The following is a 16,822-nucleotide window of genomic DNA, read 5'->3' on the forward strand; positions in this document are numbered from 1 at the left end:
TTTATCTCCCCAGCAGGGTCTTTAGTGTGGCCCCTGTGATGGAGTGGAGCTGTGCCCTGTGTCAGGTACATATACTTGTAGTGAGGCTGAGGTGATATCACTGTGTATGGCGGCTTTATCTCCCCAGCAGGGTCTTTAGTGTGACCCCTGTGATGGAGTGGAGCTGTGTCCTGTGTCAGGTACATATACTTGTAGTGAGGCTGAGGTGATATCACTGTGTATGGCGGCTTTATCTCCCCAGCAGGGTCTTTAGTGTGACCTCTGTGATGGAGTGGAGCTGTGCCCTGTGTCAGGTACATATACTTGTAGTGAGGCTGAGGTGATATCACTGTGTATGGCGGCTTTATCTCCCCAGCAGGGTCTTTAGTGTGACCCCTGTGATGGAGTGGAGCTGTGTCCTGTGTCAGGTACATATACTTGTAGTGAGGCTGAGGTGATATCACTGTGTATGGCGGCTTTATCTCCCCAGCAGGGTCTTTAGTGTGACCCCTGTGATGGAGTGGAGCTGTGTCCTGTGTCAGGTACATATACTTGTAGTGAGGCTGAGGTGATATCACTGTGTATGGCGGCTTTATCTCCCCAGCAGGGTCTTTAGTGTGACCTCTGTGATGGAGTGGAGCTGTGCCCTGTGTCAGGTACATATACTTGTAGTGAGGCTGAGGTGATATCACTGTGTATGGCGGCTTTATCTCCCCAGCAGGGTCTTTAGTGTGACCCCTGTGATGGAGTGGAGCTGTGTCCTGTGTCAGGTACATATACTTATAGTGAGGCTGAGGTGATATCACTGTGTATGGAGGCTTTATCTCCCCAGCAGGGTCTTTAGTGTGACCCCTGTGATGGAGTGGAGCTGTGCCCTGTGTCAGGTACATATACTTGTAGTGAGGCTGAGGTGATATCACTGTGTATGGCGGCTTTATCTCCCCAGCAGGGTCTTTAGTGTGGTCCCTGTGATGGAGTGGAGCTGTGCCCTGTGTCAGGTACATATACTTGTAGTGAGGCTGAGGTGATATCACTGTGTATGGCGGCTTTATCTCCCCAGCAGGGTCTTTAGTGTGACCCCTGTGATGGAGTGGAGCTGTGCCCTGTGTCAGGTACATATACTTGTAGTGAGGCTGAGGTGATATCACTGTGTATGGCGGCTTTATCTCCCCAGCAGGGTCTTTAGTGTGACCCCTGTGATGGAGTGGAGCTGTGCCCTGTGTCAGGTACATATACTTGTAGTGAGGCTGAGGTGATATCACTGTGTATGGCGGCTTTATCTCCCCAGCAGGGTCTTTAGTGTGGCCCCTGTGATGGAGTGGAGCTGTGTCCTGTGTCAGGTACATATACTTGTAGTGAGGCTGAGGTGATATCACTGTGTATGGCGGCTTTATCTCCCCAGCAGGGTCTTTAGTGTGACCCCTGTGATGGAGTGGAGCTGTGCCCTGTGTCAGGTACATATACTTGTAGTGAGGCTGAGGTGATATCACTGTGTATGGCGGCTTTATCTCCCCAGCAGGGTCTTTAGTGTGGTCCCTGTGATGGAGTGGAGCTGTGTCCTGTGTCAGGTACATATACTTGTAGTGAGGCTGAGGTGATATCACTGTGTATGGCGGCTTTATCTCCCCAGCAGGGTCTTTAGTGTGACCCCTGTGATGGAGTGGAGCTGTGTCCTGTGTCAGGTACATATACTTGTAGTGAGGCTGAGGTGATATCACTGTGTATGGCGGCTTTATCTCCCCAGCAGGGTCTTTAGTGTGACCCCTGTGATGGAGTGGAGCTGTGCCCTGTGTCAGGTACATATACTTGTAGTGAGGCTGAGGTGATATCACTGTGTATGGCGGCTTTATCTCCCCAGCAGGGTCTTTAGTGTGACCTCTGTGATGGAGTGGAGCTGTGTCCTGTGTCAGGTACATATACTTGTAGTGAGGCTGAGGTGATATCACTGTGTATGGCGGCTTTATCTCCCCAGCAGGGTCTTTAGTGTGACCTCTGTGATGGAGTGGAGCTGTGTCCTGTGTCAGGTACATATACTTGTAGTGAGGCTGAGGTGATATCACTGTGTATGGCGGCTTTATCTCCCCAGCAGGGTCTTTAGTGTGACCTCTGTGATGGAGTGGAGCTGTGTCCTGTGTCAGGTACATATAGTTGTAGTGAGGCTGAGGTGATATCACTGTGTATGGCGGCTTTATCTCCCCAGCAGGGTCTTTAGTGTGGTCCCTGTGATGGAGTGGAGCTGTGTCCTGTGTCAGGTACATATACTTGTAGTGAGGCTGAGGTGATATCACTGTGTATGGCGGCTTTATCTCCCCAGCAGGGTCTTTAGTGTGACCTCTGTGATGGAGTGGAGCTGTGTCCTGTGTCAGGTACATATAGTTGTAGTGAGGCTGAGGTGATATCACTGTGTATGGCGGCTTTATCTCCCCAGCAGGGTCTTTAGTGTGGTCCCTGTGATGGAGTGGAGCTGTGTCCTGTGTCAGGTACATATACTTGTAGTGAGGCTGAGGTGATATCACTGTGTATGGCGGCTTTATCTCCCCAGCAGGGTCTTTAGTGTGACCCCTGTGATGGAGTGGAGCTGTGTCCTGTGTCAGGTACATATACTTATAGTGAGGCTGAGGTGATATCACTGTGTATGGCGGCTTTATCTCCCCAGCAGGGTCTTTAGTGTGGTCCCTGTGATGGAGTGGGGCTGTGTCCTGTGTCAGGTGCATATACTTGTAGTGAGGCTGAGGTGATATCACTGTGTATGGCGGCTTTATCTCCCCAGCAGGGTCTTTAGTGTGGCCCCTGTGATGGAGTGGAGCTGTGCCCTGTGTCAGGTACATATACTTGTAGTGAGGCTGAGGTGATATCACTGTGTATGGAGGCTTTATCTCCCCAGCAGGGTCTTTAGTGTGGCCCCTGTGATGGAGTGGAGCTGTGCCCTGTGTCAGGTACATATACTTGTAGTGAGGCTGAGGTGATATCACTGTGTATGGCGGCTTTATCTCCCCAGCAGGGTCTTTAGTGTGGCCCCTGTGATGGAGTGGAGCTGTGTCCTGTGTCAGGTACATATACTTGTAGTGAGGCTGAGGTGATATCACTGTGTATGGAGGCTTTATCTCCCCAGCAGGGTCTTTAGTGTGGCCCCTGTGATGGAGTGGAGCTGTGCCCTGTGTCAGGTACATATACTTGTAGTGAGGCTGAGGTGATATCACTGTGTATGGCGGCTTTATCTCCCCAGCAGGGTCTTTAGTGTGACCCCTGTGATGGAGTGGAGCTGTGCCCTGTGTCAGGTACATATACTTGTAGTGAGGCTGAGGTGATATCACTGTGTATGGAGGCTTTATCTCCCCAGCAGGGTCTTTAGTGTGGCCCCTGTGATGGAGTGGAGCTGTGCCCTGTGTCAGGTACATATACTTGTAGTGAGGCTGAGGTGATATCACTGTGTATGGCGGCTTTATCTCCCCAGCAGGGTCTTTAGTGTGGCCCCTGTGATGGAGTGGAGCTGTGTCCTGTGTCAGGTACATATACTTGTAGTGAGGCTGAGGTGATATCACTGTGTATGGCGGCTTTATCTCTCCAGCAGGGTCTTTAGTGTGACCCCTGTGATGGAGTGGAGCTGTGTCCTGTGTCAGGTACATATACTTGTAGTGGGGCTGAGGTGATATCACTGTGTATGGCGGCTTTATCTCCCCAGCAGGGTCTTTAGTGTGGCCCCTGTGATGGAGTGGAGCTGTGCCCTGTGTCAGGTACATATACTTGTAGTGAGGCTGAGGTGATATCACTGTGTATGGCGGCTTTATCTCCCCAGCAGGGTCTTTAGTGTGGCCCCTGTGATGGAGTGGAGCTGTGTCCTGTGTCAGGTACATATACTTATAGTGAGGCTGAGGTGATATCACTGTGTATGGCGGCTTTATCTCCCCAGCAGGGTCTTTAGTGTGGCCCCTGTGATGGAGTGGAGCTGTGCCCTGTGTCAGGTACATATACTTGTAGTGAGGCTGAGGTGATATCACTGTGTATGGCGGCTTTATCTCCCCAGCAGGGTCTTTAGTGTGACCCCTGTGATGGAGTGGAGCTGTGTCCTGTGTCAGGTACATATACTTGTAGTGAGGCTGAGGTGATATCACTGTGTATGGCGGCTTTACCTCCCCAGCAGGGTCTTTAGTGTGACCCCTGTGATGGAGTGGAGCTGTGTCCTGTGTCAGGTACATATACTTGTAGTGAGGCTGAGGTGATATCACTTTGTATGGCGGCTTTATCTCCCCGGCAGGGTCTTTAGTGTGGCCCCTGTGATGGAGTGGAGCTGTGTCCTGTGTCAGGTACATATACTTGTAGTGAGGCTGAGGTGATATCACTGTGTATGGCGGCTTTATCTCCCCAGCAGGGTCTTTAGTGTGACCCCTGTGATGGAGTGGAGCTGTGTCCTGTGTCAGGTACATATACTTGTAGTGAGGCTGAGGTGATATCACTGTGTATGGCGGCTTTATCTCCCCAGCAGGGTCTTTAGTGTGACCCCTGTGATGGAGTGGAGCTGTGTCCTGTGTCAGGTACATATACTTGTAGTGAGGCTGAGGTGATATCACTGTGTATGGCGGCTTTATCTCCCCAGCAGGGTCTTTAGTGTGGCCCCTGTGATGGAGTGGAGCTGTGTCCTGTGTCAGGTACATATACTTGTAGTGAGGCTGAGGTGATATCACTGTGTATGGCGGCTTTATCTCCCCAGCAGGGTCTTTAGTGTGACCTCTGTGATGGAGTGGAGCTGTGTCCTGTGTCAGGTACATATACTTGTAGTGAGGCTGAGGTGATATCACTGTGTATGGCGGCTTTATCTCCCCAGCAGGGTCTTTAGTGTGGCCCCTGTGATGGAGTGGAGCTGTGTCCTGTGTCAGGTACATATACTTGTAGTGAGGCTGAGGTGATATCACTGTGTATGGCGGCTTTATCTCCCCAGCAGGGTCTTTAGTGTGACCTCTGTGATGGAGTGGAGCTGTGTCCTGTGTCAGGTACATATACTTGTAGTGAGGCTGAGGTGATATCACTGTGTATGGCGGCTTTATCTCCCCAGCAGGGTCTTTAGTGTGACCCCTGTGATGGAGTGGAGCTGTGCCCTGTGTCAGGTACATATACTTGTAGTGAGGCTGAGGTGATATCACTGTGTATGGCGGCTTTACCTCCCCAGCAGGGTCTTTAGTGTGACCCCTGTGATGGAGTGGAGCTGTGTCCTGTGTCAGGTACATATACTTGTAGTGAGGCTGAGGTGATATCACTTTGTATGGCGGCTTTATCTCCCCGGCAGGGTCTTTAGTGTGGCCCCTGTGATGGAGTGGAGCTGTGTCCTGTGTCAGGTACATATACTTGTAGTGAGGCTGAGGTGATATCACTGTGTATGGCGGCTTTATCTCCCCAGCAGGGTCTTTAGTGTGACCCCTGTGATGGAGTGGAGCTGTGTCCTGTGTCAGGTACATATACTTGTAGTGAGGCTGAGGTGATATCACTGTGTATGGCGGCTTTATCTCCCCAGCAGGGTCTTTAGTGTGACCCCTGTGATGGAGTGGAGCTGTGTCCTGTGTCAGGTACATATACTTGTAGTGAGGCTGAGGTGATATCACTGTGTATGGCGGCTTTATCTCCCCAGCAGGGTCTTTAGTGTGGCCCCTGTGATGGAGTGGAGCTGTGTCCTGTGTCAGGTACATATACTTGTAGTGAGGCTGAGGTGATATCACTGTGTATGGCGGCTTTATCTCCCCAGCAGGGTCTTTAGTGTGACCTCTGTGATGGAGTGGAGCTGTGTCCTGTGTCAGGTACATATACTTGTAGTGAGGCTGAGGTGATATCACTGTGTATGGCGGCTTTATCTCCCCAGCAGGGTCTTTAGTGTGGCCCCTGTGATGGAGTGGAGCTGTGTCCTGTGTCAGGTGCATATACTTGTAGTGAGGCTGAGGTGATATCACGGTGTATGGCGGCTTTATCTCCCCAGCAGGGTCTTTATTGTGACCCCTGTGATGGAGTGGAGCTGTGTCCTGTGTCAGGTACATATACTTGTAGTGAGGCTGAGGTGATATCACTGTGTATGGCGGCTTTATCTCCCCAGCAGGGTCTTTATTGTGACCCCTGTGATGGAGTGGAGCTGTGTCCTGTGTCAGGTACATATACTTGTAGTGAGGCTGAGGTGATATCACTGTGTATGGCGGCTTTATCTCCCCAGCAGGGTCTTTAGTGTGGCCCCTGTGATGGAGTGGAGCTGTGTCCTGTGTCAGGTGCATATACTTGTAGTGAGGCTGAGGTGATATCACTGTGTATGGCGGCTTTATCTCCCCAGCAGGGTCTTTAGTGTGACCTCTGTGATGGAGTGGAGCTGTGTCCTGTGTCAGGTGCATATACTTGTAGTGAGGCTGAGGTGATATCACTGTGTATGGCGGCTTTATCTCCCCAGCAGGGTCTTTAGTGTGACCTCTGTGATGGAGTGGAGCTGTGTCCTGTGTCAGGTACATATACTTGTAGTGAGGCTGAGGTGATATCACTGTGTATGGCGGCTTTATCTCCCCAGCAGGGTCTTTAGTGTGGCCCCTGTGATGGAGTGGAGCTGTGCCCTGTGTCAGGTACATATACTTGTAGTGAGGCTGAGGTGATATCACTGTGTATGGTGGCTTTATCTCCCCAGCAGGGTCTTTAGTGTGACCCCTGTGATGGAGTGGAGCTGTGTCCTGTGTCAGGTACATATACTTGTAGTGAGGCTGAGGTGATATCACTGTGTATGGCGGCTTTATCTCCCCAGCAGGGTCTTTAGTGTGGCCCCTGTGATGGAGTGGAGCTGTGTCCTGTGTCAGGTACATATACTTGTAGTGAGGCTGAGGTGATATCACTGTGTATGGCGGCTTTATCTCCCCAGCAGGGTCTTTAGTGTGACCTCTGTGATGGAGTGGAGCTGTGTCCTGTGTCAGGTACATATACTTGTAGTGAGGCTGAGGTGATATCACTGTGTATGGCGGCTTTATCTCCCCAGCAGGGTCTTTAGTGTGGCCCCTGTGATGGAGTGGAGCTGTGTCCTGTGTCAGGTGCATATACTTGTAGTGAGGCTGAGGTGATATCACGGTGTATGGCGGCTTTATCTCCCCAGCAGGGTCTTTATTGTGACCCCTGTGATGGAGTGGAGCTGTGTCCTGTGTCAGGTACATATACTTGTAGTGAGGCTGAGGTGATATCACTGTGTATGGCGGCTTTATCTCCCCAGCAGGGTCTTTATTGTGACCCCTGTGATGGAGTGGAGCTGTGTCCTGTGTCAGGTACATATACTTGTAGTGAGGCTGAGGTGATATCACTGTGTATGGCGGCTTTATCTCCCCAGCAGGGTCTTTAGTGTGGCCCCTGTGATGGAGTGGAGCTGTGTCCTGTGTCAGGTGCATATACTTGTAGTGAGGCTGAGGTGATATCACTGTGTATGGCGGCTTTATCTCCCCAGCAGGGTCTTTAGTGTGACCTCTGTGATGGAGTGGAGCTGTGTCCTGTGTCAGGTACATATACTTGTAGTGAGGCTGAGGTGATATCACTGTGTATGGCGGCTTTATCTCCCCAGCAGGGTCTTTAGTGTGACCTCTGTGATGGAGTGGAGCTGTGTCCTGTGTCAGGTACATATACTTGTAGTGAGGCTGAGGTGATATCACTGTGTATGGCGGCTTTATCTCCCCAGCAGCGTCTTTAGTGTGACCTCTGTGATGGAGTGGAGCTGTGTCCTGTGTCAGGTACATATACTTGTAGTGAGGCTGAGGTGATATCACTGTGTATGGCGGCTTTATCTCCCCAGCAGGGTCTTTAGTGTGGCCCCTGTGATGGAGTGGAGCTGTGTCCTGTGTCAGGTACATATACTTGTAGTGAGGCTGAGGTGATATCACTGTGTATGGCGGCTTTATCTCCCCAGCAGGGTCTTTAGTGTGGCCCCTGTGATGGAGTGGAGCTGTGTCCTGTGTCAGGTACATATACTTGTAGTGAGGCTGAGGTGATATCACTGTGTATGGCGGCTTTATCTCCCCAGCAGGGTCTTTAGTGTGACCTCTGTGATGGAGTGGAGCTGTGTCCTGTGTCAGGTACATATACTTGTAGTGAGGCTGAGGTGATATCACTGTGTATGGCGGCTTTATCTCCCCAGCAGGGTCTTTAGTGTGACCCCTGTGATGGAGTGGAGCTGTGTCCTGTGTCAGGTACATATACTTGTAGTGAGGCTGAGGTGATATCACTGTGTATGGCGGCTTTATCTCCCCAGCAGGGTCTTTAGTGTGACCCCTGTGATGGAGTGGAGCTGTGTCCTGTGTCAGGTACATATACTTGTAGTGAGGCTGAGGTGATATCACTGTGTATGGCGGCTTTATCTCCCCAGCAGGGTCTTTAGTGTGACCCCTGTGATGGAGTGGAGCTGTGTCCTGTGTCAGGTACATATACTTGTAGTGAGGCTGAGGTGATATCACTGTGTATGGCGGCTTTATCTCCCCAGCAGGGTCTTTAGTGTGACCCCTGTGATGGAGTGGAGCTGTGTCCTGTGTCAGGTACATATACTTGTAGTGAGGCTGAGGTGATATCACTGTGTATGGCGGCTTTATCTCCCCAGCAGGGTCTTTAGTGTGACCCCTGTGATGGAGTGGAGCTGTGTCCTGTGTCAGGTACATATACTTGTAGTGAGGCTGAGGTGATATCACTGTGTATGGCGGCTTTATCTCCCCAGCAGGGTCTTTAGTGTGACCCCTGTGATGGAGTGGAGCTGTGTCCTGTGTCAGGTACATATACTTGTAGTGAGGCTGAGGTGATATCACTGTGTATGGAGGCTTTATCTCCCCAGCAGGGTCTTTAGTGTGGCCCCTGTGATGGAGTGGAGCTGTGCCCTGTGTCAGGTACATATACTTGTAGTGAAGCTGAGGTGATATCACTGTGTATGGCGGCTTTATCTCCCCAGCAGGGTCTTTAGTGTGACCCCTGTGATGGAGTGGAGCTGTGTCCTGTGTCAGGTACATATACTTGTAGTGAAGCTGAGGTGATATCACTGTGTATGGCGGCTTTATCTCCCCAGCAGGGTCTTTAGTGTGGCCCCTGTGATGGAGTGGAGCTGTGCCCTGTGTCAGGTACATATACTTGTAGTGAGGCTGAGGTGATATCACTGTGTATGGCGGCTTTATCTCCCCAGCAGGGTCTTTAGTGTGGCCCCTGTGATGGAGTGGAGCTGTGTCCTGTGTCAGGTACATATACTTGTAGTGAGGCTGAGGTGATATCACTGTGTATGGCGGCTTTATCTCCCCAGCAGGGTCTTTAGTGTGGCCCCTGTGATGGAGTGGAGCTGTGTCCTGTGTCAGGTACATATACTTGTAGTGAGGCTGAGGTGATATCACTGTGTATGGCGGCTTTATCTCCCCAGCAGGGTCTTTAGTGTGGCCCCTGTGATGGAGTGGAGCTGTGTCCTGTGTCAGGTACATATACTTGTAGTGAGGCTGAGGTGATATCACTGTGTATGGCGGCTTTATCTCCCCAGCAGGGTCTTTAGTGTGACCCCTGTGATGGAGTGGAGCTGTGTCCTGTGTCAGGTACATATACTTGTAGTGAGGCTGAGGTGATATCACTGTGTATGGCGGCTTTATCTCCCCAGCAGGGTCTTTAGTGTGGCCCCTGTGATGGAGTGGAGCTGTGTCCTGTGTCAGGTACATATACTTGTAGTGAGGCTGAGGTGATATCACTGTGTATGGAGGCTTTATCTCCCCAGCAGGGTCTTTAGTGTGACCCCTGTGATGGAGTGGAGCTGTGTCCTGTGTCAGGTGCATATACTTGTAGTGAGGCTGAGGTGATATCACTGTGTATGGCGGCTTTATCTCCCCAGCAGGGTCTTTAGTGTGACCTCTGTGATGGAGTGGAGCTGTGCCCTGTGTCAGGTACATATACTTGTAGTGAGGCTGAGGTGATATCACTGTGTATGGCGGCTTTATCTCCCCAGCAGGGTCTTTAGTGTGGCCCCTGTGATGGAGTGGAGCTGTGTCCTCTGTCAGGTACATATACTTGTAGTGAGGCTGAGGTGATATCACTGTGTATGGCGGCTTTATCTCCCCAGCAGGGTCTTTAGTGTGGTCCCTGTGATGGAGTGGAGCTGTGTCCTGTGTCAGGTACATATACTTGTAGTGAGGCTGAGGTGATATCACTGTGTATGGCGGCTTTATCTCCCCAGCAGGGTCTTTAGTGTGACCTCTGTGATGGAGTGGAGCTGTGTCCTGTGTCAGGTACATATACTTGTAGTGAGGCTGAGGTGATATCACTGTGTATGGCGGCTTTATCTCCCCAGCAGGGTCTTTAGTGTGGCCCCTGTGATGGAGTGGGGCTGTGCCCTGTGTCAGGTACATATACTTGTAGTGAGGCTGAGGTGATATCACTGTGTATGGCGGCTTTATCTCCCCAGCAGGGTCTTTAGTGTGGCCCCTGTGATGGAGTGGGGCTGTGTCCTGTGTCAGGTGCATATACTTGTAGTGAGGTCTGACCCGGTGATAGGAGATCAGGCCCCCCCCACAGCATGGTGAGTGCTGCGGCGGCCATCTTGGATTTTCTTGGTCATCGGTACAAGTATCGCGATCATGCTCGGCGCTGCTCCTGGTGACTCGCCCCATCGCCGACCGGATTATGCCTGAGGCTGTGGTGAGCATCCTGAGACGGTTTATCCGCTGTCTTATGCTACTGTGAGCCGCCTTTAGTCTGCGGCTCCTCGTCCAAAAACGCCCCCCTGACTGTCTCTCTCTGTGTCCCCATTTCGCTGTCACTCACGTTCTGTCCTCCTCTCATGGTCTCTCTCTCTGTGTCCCCATCGCGCTGTCTCTCTTTCTGTTTCCTTCTCTTGCTGTCCTCCTCTCAGTCTCTCTCGATCTCCCTTTCACTGTCTCTCTGTGTCCTCCTCTTCCTGTCTTTCTCTCTGTGTCCCCCCTCTCACAGTCTCTTTGGGTCCCTGTCTCTCACGATCTCTCTGTGTCCCCCTCTCATGATCTTTCTCTCATTCCCTTTCTCTCACGGTCTCTCTCTGGGTCTGTCTTTCTCACGATCTCTTTCTGGGTCTGTCTCTCTCACGGTCTCTCTCTCTGTGTCCCTCTCTCACTGTCTCTTTCTGTGTCCCTCTCTCCCATGGTGACTCTGTGTCCCTCTCTCACGGTCTCTCTTGGTCCGTGTCTCTCACGGTCTCTCTCTGGGTCCCTCTTTCTCATGGTCTCTCTGTCCCCCTCTCACTGTCTCTCGCTTTGTCTCTCATAGTCTCTCTAGGTCCCTGTCTCTCACAGTCTCTCTCTGGGTCCTTCTCTCTCACGGGCTCTCCCTGGGATCCTCTCTCATGGTCTCTCCCTGGGTTCCTCTCTCACGGTCTCTCTCTCTTTCCCTCTCTCATGATCTCTCTCTCTTTCCCTCTCTCTCATGATCTCTCTGGGTCCCTCTCTCTCATGGTCTCTCCCTGGGTTCCTCTCTCACGGTCTCTCTCTCTTTCCCTCTGTCATGATCTCTCTCTCTTTCCCTCTCTCTCATGATCTCTCTGGGTCCCTCTCTCTCATGGTCTCTCGCTGTGTCACTCTCTCACAGTCTCTCTAGGTCCCTGTCTCTCTCTAGTTCCATCTCTCTTACGTTCTCTCTCTGGGTTCCTCTCTCATGGTCTTTCTCTGTGTCCCTCTCTCACGGTCTCTCCCTGGCTTCCTCTCTCACAGTCTCTCTCTGGGTCCTTCTCTCTCACGGTCTCTCCCTGGGTCCGACTCTCACGGTCTCTCCCTGGGTCCATCTCTCTAACGGTCTCTCCATGGGTTCCTCTCTCACAGTCTCTCGCTGTGTCCCTCTCTCACAGTCTCTCTAGGTCCCTGTCTCACACGGTCTCTCTCTGTGTCCATCTCTCACGGTCTCTGAGTCCCTCTCTCACGGTCTCTCTGTGGGTCCCTCTCTCACGGTGTCTGTCTCACGGTCTCTCCCTGGGTCTGTCTCTCTCACGGTCTCTCTGTGTCCCTCTCTCACGGTCTCTGTGTCCCTCTCTCACGGTCTCTCCCTGGGTCTGTCTCTCTCACGGTCTCTCCCTGCGTTCCTCTGTCACGGTCTCTCTCTGTGTCCATCTCTCACGGTCTCTGGGTCCCTCTCTCTCACAGTGTCTGTCTCACGGTCTCTCCCTGGGTCTGTCTCTCTCACGGTCTCTCTGTGTCCCTCTCTCACGGTCTCTGTGTCCCTCTCTCACGGTCTCTCCCTGGGTCTGTCTCTCTCACGGTCTCTCCCTGCGTTCCTCTGTCACGGTCTCTCTCTGTGTCCCACTCTCACAGTCTCTCTCGCTGTCTCTCCCGCACAGGCGTTCTTTGATAAGGATTACATCACGCAGCACCCGGAGGACTCGGACAGGATCGCGGCACTGAAGGAGCTGATGCTGGAGCAGGTCGGTCGCTCCCCTTGTTCTATTGCTGCCCCCTAGTGTTCAGTGTCTCTCTCCAGCTGAGGTGATGTTGCTGCCCCTTGATGGTGATGATTGTGAAGCTCTGAAGTTGTGGGTTGTAATAATCACCTATGCCGGATAATGATGCAACCATGTTTTATGTCCATGGTTTCACAACAATTCCAGTTAGATGGCCAACATACAATGTCCTCAGGCCACAGGATCCTACTGCCCCCGTAACAGGCGATAATCACAGTCTCCCAACTTTTGGTTGACCCACAGATTTTGTATCCCCACCTCGCCCCTCAGCCATCGATCCTCGTCCCTCGGCCATCGATCCTCGGCCATCGATCCTCGCCCCTCGGCCATCGATCCTCGCCCCTCGGCCATCGATCCTCGCCCGTCGACCATCGATCCTCGCCCGTCGGCCATCGATCCTCGCCCGTCGGCCATCGATCCTCGCCCGTCGGCCATCGATCCTCGCCCGTCGGCCATCGATCCTCGCCCCTCGGCCATCGATCCTCGCCCCTCGGCCATCGATCCTCGCCCCTCGGCCATCGATCCTCGCCCCTCGGCCATCGATCCTCGCCCCTCGGCCATCGATCCTCGCCCCTCGGCCATCGATCCTCGCCCCTCGGCCATCGATCCTCGCCCCTCGGCCATCGATCCTCGCCCCTCGGCCATCGATCCTCGCCCGTCGGCCATCGATCCTCGCCCGTCGGCCATCGATCCTCGCCCGTCGGCCATCGATCCTCGCCCCTCGATCCTCGTCCCTCGGCCATCGACCCTCGGCCATCGATCCTCGTCCCTCGGCCATCGATCCTCATCCCTCGGCCATCGATCCTCAGCCATCGACCCTCGCCATCTTTCCTCTCCCTATCTGAGATCTGCCCCCTGAATGAGCAAAAGTGTTCACATCCTCCCCCCCCCCCCCCCGAAAGCTAACTGCATTGGTGGAGTTATGTTCCTCAGGACGAATCCATCACCTAGGACTGCGTGTGAGACCCCTGTGGTGACGGCTCTGATGGATCCTACTATCACCATCCACACAATGGGCCTAGTGGCCGGGAGAACAATGGAGTGATCGCTTTCCTTGATCATCAATCTTGGCTTTGGCCTTATGTATCCATAACATCCAGCCTGCTCGTCCTCCTCTGCTGTCACTGAATGGATACGTTGATTCCTGAGGATGAACCGAGCAAGAAAATCACTAATGAAACACAGCAATAAGATCGATGTAACCGTCGCTCCGGAAAAAGTCTGCATCCTTTACAGACATGGACTCCGCTCTGCGTGTATTGGTCCAATAGTCTTTAGAAGGCCAGCTCCTCACAATGATGAGGTGGTGATCCTGCTTTCTACCCCACAGGTGCACGTCCTGGGAGTGGGGCTGGCGGTACACGAGCGCTGTGTCCACCCAGAGATGAGGCCTCTTCACAAGAAGCTGGTGGATCAGTTCCAGGTCATGCGCTCCAGTCTGTACCAGGTGAAACATTGTCTATACATTATACCTGTATATATGGCACTCACCCATCTAAGGGTCTCTGTGTGCGGCTCCGCGCCCTGCCCTGTTCAGGAAACGGTGTAGAGTAGTGTAGCAGTGTGTACAGGGTGAGAGGTTGCAGAACAGTGTGTGCAAGTTGAGACGCAGCAGAGCTGTGTGTGCAAGTTGAGACGCAGCAGAGCTGTGTGTGCAGAGTGAGACGTAGCAGAGCGGTGTGTGCAGAGTGAGACGTAGCAGAGCGGTGTGTGCAGAGTGAGACGTAGCAGAGCTGTGTGTGCAGAGTGAGACGTAGCAGAGCGGTGTGTGCAGGGTGAGACATAGCAGAGCGGTGTGTGCAGGGTGAGACGTAGCAGAGCGGTGTGTACAGGGTGAGATGTAGCAGAGCTGTGTGTGCAAGGTGAGACGTAGCAGAGCGGTGTGTACAGGGTGAGACGTAGCAGAGCGGTGTGTGCAGAGTGAGACGTAGCAGAGCTGTGTGTACAGGGTGAGACGTAGCAGTGCTGTGTGTGCAGAGTGAGACGTAGCAGAGCTGTGTGTGCAGTGTGAGACGTAGCAGAGCTGTGTCTGCAGAGTGAGACGTAGCAGAGCTGTGTGTGCAGAGTGAGACGTAGCAGAGCGGTGTGTGCAGGGTGAGAGCTACCAGAGCGGTGTGTGCAGAGTGAGATGTAGCAGAGCTGTGTGTGCAGGGTGAGACCTAGCAGAGCAGTGTGTGCAAGGTGAGACGCAGCAGAGCTGTGTGTACAGGGTGAGACCTAGCAGAGCAGTGTGTGCAAGGTGAGACATAGCAGAGCTGTGTGTGCAGGGTGAGACCTAGCAGAGCAGTGTGTGCAAGGTGAGACGTAGCAGAGCAGTGTGTGCAAGGTGCGACGTAGCAGAGCTGTGTGTGCAGATTGAGACGTAGCAGAGCGGTGTGTGCAAGGTGAGACGTAGCAGAGCTGTGTGTGCAGAGTGAGACGTAGCAGAGCTGTGTGTGCAGAGTGAGACGTAGCAGAGCGGTGTGTGCAGGGTGAGAGCTAGCAGAGCAGTGTGTGCAAGGTGAGACGCAGCAGAGTGGTGTGTGCAGAGTGAGATGTAGCAGAGCGGTGTGTGCAGAGTGAGATGTAGCAGAGCTGTGTGTACAGGGTGAGACCTAGCAGAGCAGTATGTGCAAGGTGAGACGTAGCAGAGCTGTGTGTGCAGGGTGAGACCTAGCAGAGCAGTGTGTACAAGGTGAGACACAGCAGAGCTATGTGTGCAGAGTGAGATGTAGCAGAGCGGTGTGTGCAGAGTGAGACGCAGCAGAGCGGTGTGTGCAGAGTGAGACGTAGCAGAGCGGTGTGTGCAGAGTGAGACGCAGCAGAGTGGTGTGTGCAGAGTGAGATGTAGCAGAGCGGTGTGTACAAGGTGAGACACAGCAGAGCGGTGTGTGCAGAGTGAGACGTAGCAGAGCGGTGTGTGCAGAGTGAGACGCAGCAGAGCGGTGTGTGCAGAGTGAGACGTAGCAGAGCGGTGTGTGCAAGGTGAGACGTAGCAGAGCTGTGTGTGCAAGGTGAGACGTAGCAGAGCTGTGTGTGTAAGGTGAGACGTAGCAGAGCGGTGTGTACATTATACAGATGAGTGGAACGTTCTTGTCTCCAGACTGTTGTAATCGCTGCTTTTTCGGCAGGAGTTCCCGATGCTGGAGAAGATGAACCCCTCGTGTGCGCCATTACCGCGCAGCAACGTCATATTATCACATGGTACCCTGAATAACGACAGTATACGGATGCTGCATCGGCACAGGTGAGACTGCAAGGGGCAGGGGAAGATACTGCATAGGGGAGAGAGACTGCACAGTGTGAGAGAGAAACTGCGCAGTGTTAGGGAGATATTGCTCGTGGGAGAGACTGCTCAGGTGAGATTTCACTTGGAAGAGAGACTGCACATGAGAGAGAAACTGCGCAGTATTAAGGAGACTGCACAGTGTGGGAAAGACTGCACAGTGTTGGGGAGATATTGCACGGGGAGAGACTGCACAGGGGAGATTTCACTTGGAAGAGATAATATAATAAATTTTGGCACTCAACTTGTTGCAAAGTGAGGAATTTTATTTGCAGTCTCAATAATTTAGACGTTTCGGCTTGCACACATAAGCCTTCATCAGTATGCCAGACTGCTTTCTTGAATAGGTCTGCAATGTGTTTAATGGTGAGGTACCACCCTATCAGTGGTGTAAGTGGTCGGATTCGTATTGAGAATGATTCCCATTTCGGTTGATAAATGGGAATCATTCTCAATACGAATCCGACCACTTACACCACTGATAGGGTGGTACCTCACCATTAAACACATTGCAGACCTATTCAAGAAAGCAGTCTGGCATACTGATGAAGGCTTATGTGTGCAAGCCGAAACGTCTAAATTATTGAGACTGCAAATAAAATTCTTCACTTTGCAACAAGTTGAGTGCCAAAATTTATTATATTATCTATACTGGTGTGGGAACCTTCTTTTGTGCACCAACGCAGTAGTGCCACGATATATTTGTTGATCTATTCACTTGGAAGAGAGACTGCACAAGAGAGAGACTGCGCAGTGTTAGAGAGACTAAACAGTGTGAGGGAGACTGAAATGGAAAGACTGCACAGTGTGAGAGACTGCACATGTGACAGGGAGATATTGCATGGGGGAGAGAGTTCACAGGGGAGATTTAAATTGGAAGAGAGACTGCACGGAGTGAGACGCACAGGGTGAGAGAGACTGCACAGGGGAGATGGCGAGAAACTGCACAAAGGCAGGTTTCTATGGCAAGCTGATTAGACGCCCTTGTGACTGCTCTCTTCAGCCCTCTCGTAGTCCTGAGTTCGGTCCGCCATTCCTCATCCTCCCTCTCGTCACACACCTCCAGCGACACTGGGACCACGGCCACCGCGGTGGACAGCGAGACCGAGGATCCATACAGCATGCAGGTGACTGTCGTCAGAAGTGCAAAGAAG

General features: G+C 52.5%; 1 protein-coding gene across 5 annotated transcripts in view; it reads left to right on the forward strand.

The window, feature by feature from the left end:
* Positions 1 to 16,822, forward strand: part of DOCK3 (dedicator of cytokinesis 3) — a 301,507-nt gene that overhangs the window by 274,326 nt on the left and 10,359 nt on the right. For all 5 annotated transcript variants that reach the window (XM_073562529.1, XM_073562530.1, XM_073562531.1 and 2 more), the window contains 4 exons: positions 12,284 to 12,367; positions 13,734 to 13,850; positions 15,514 to 15,629; positions 16,672 to 16,795. In XM_073562529.1, the coding sequence (XP_073418630.1) occupies positions 12,284 to 12,367; positions 13,734 to 13,850; positions 15,514 to 15,629; positions 16,672 to 16,795 (441 nt within the window). The remainder of the gene's footprint in view (positions 1 to 12,283; positions 12,368 to 13,733; positions 13,851 to 15,513; positions 15,630 to 16,671; positions 16,796 to 16,822) is intronic.

This window comes from Dendrobates tinctorius, unplaced genomic scaffold (assembly GCF_039654945.1).
Source record: "Dendrobates tinctorius isolate UK_male_01 unplaced genomic scaffold, ASM3965494v1 ptg000357l, whole genome shotgun sequence".
Taxonomy (NCBI): domain Eukaryota; kingdom Metazoa; phylum Chordata; class Amphibia; order Anura; family Dendrobatidae; genus Dendrobates; species Dendrobates tinctorius.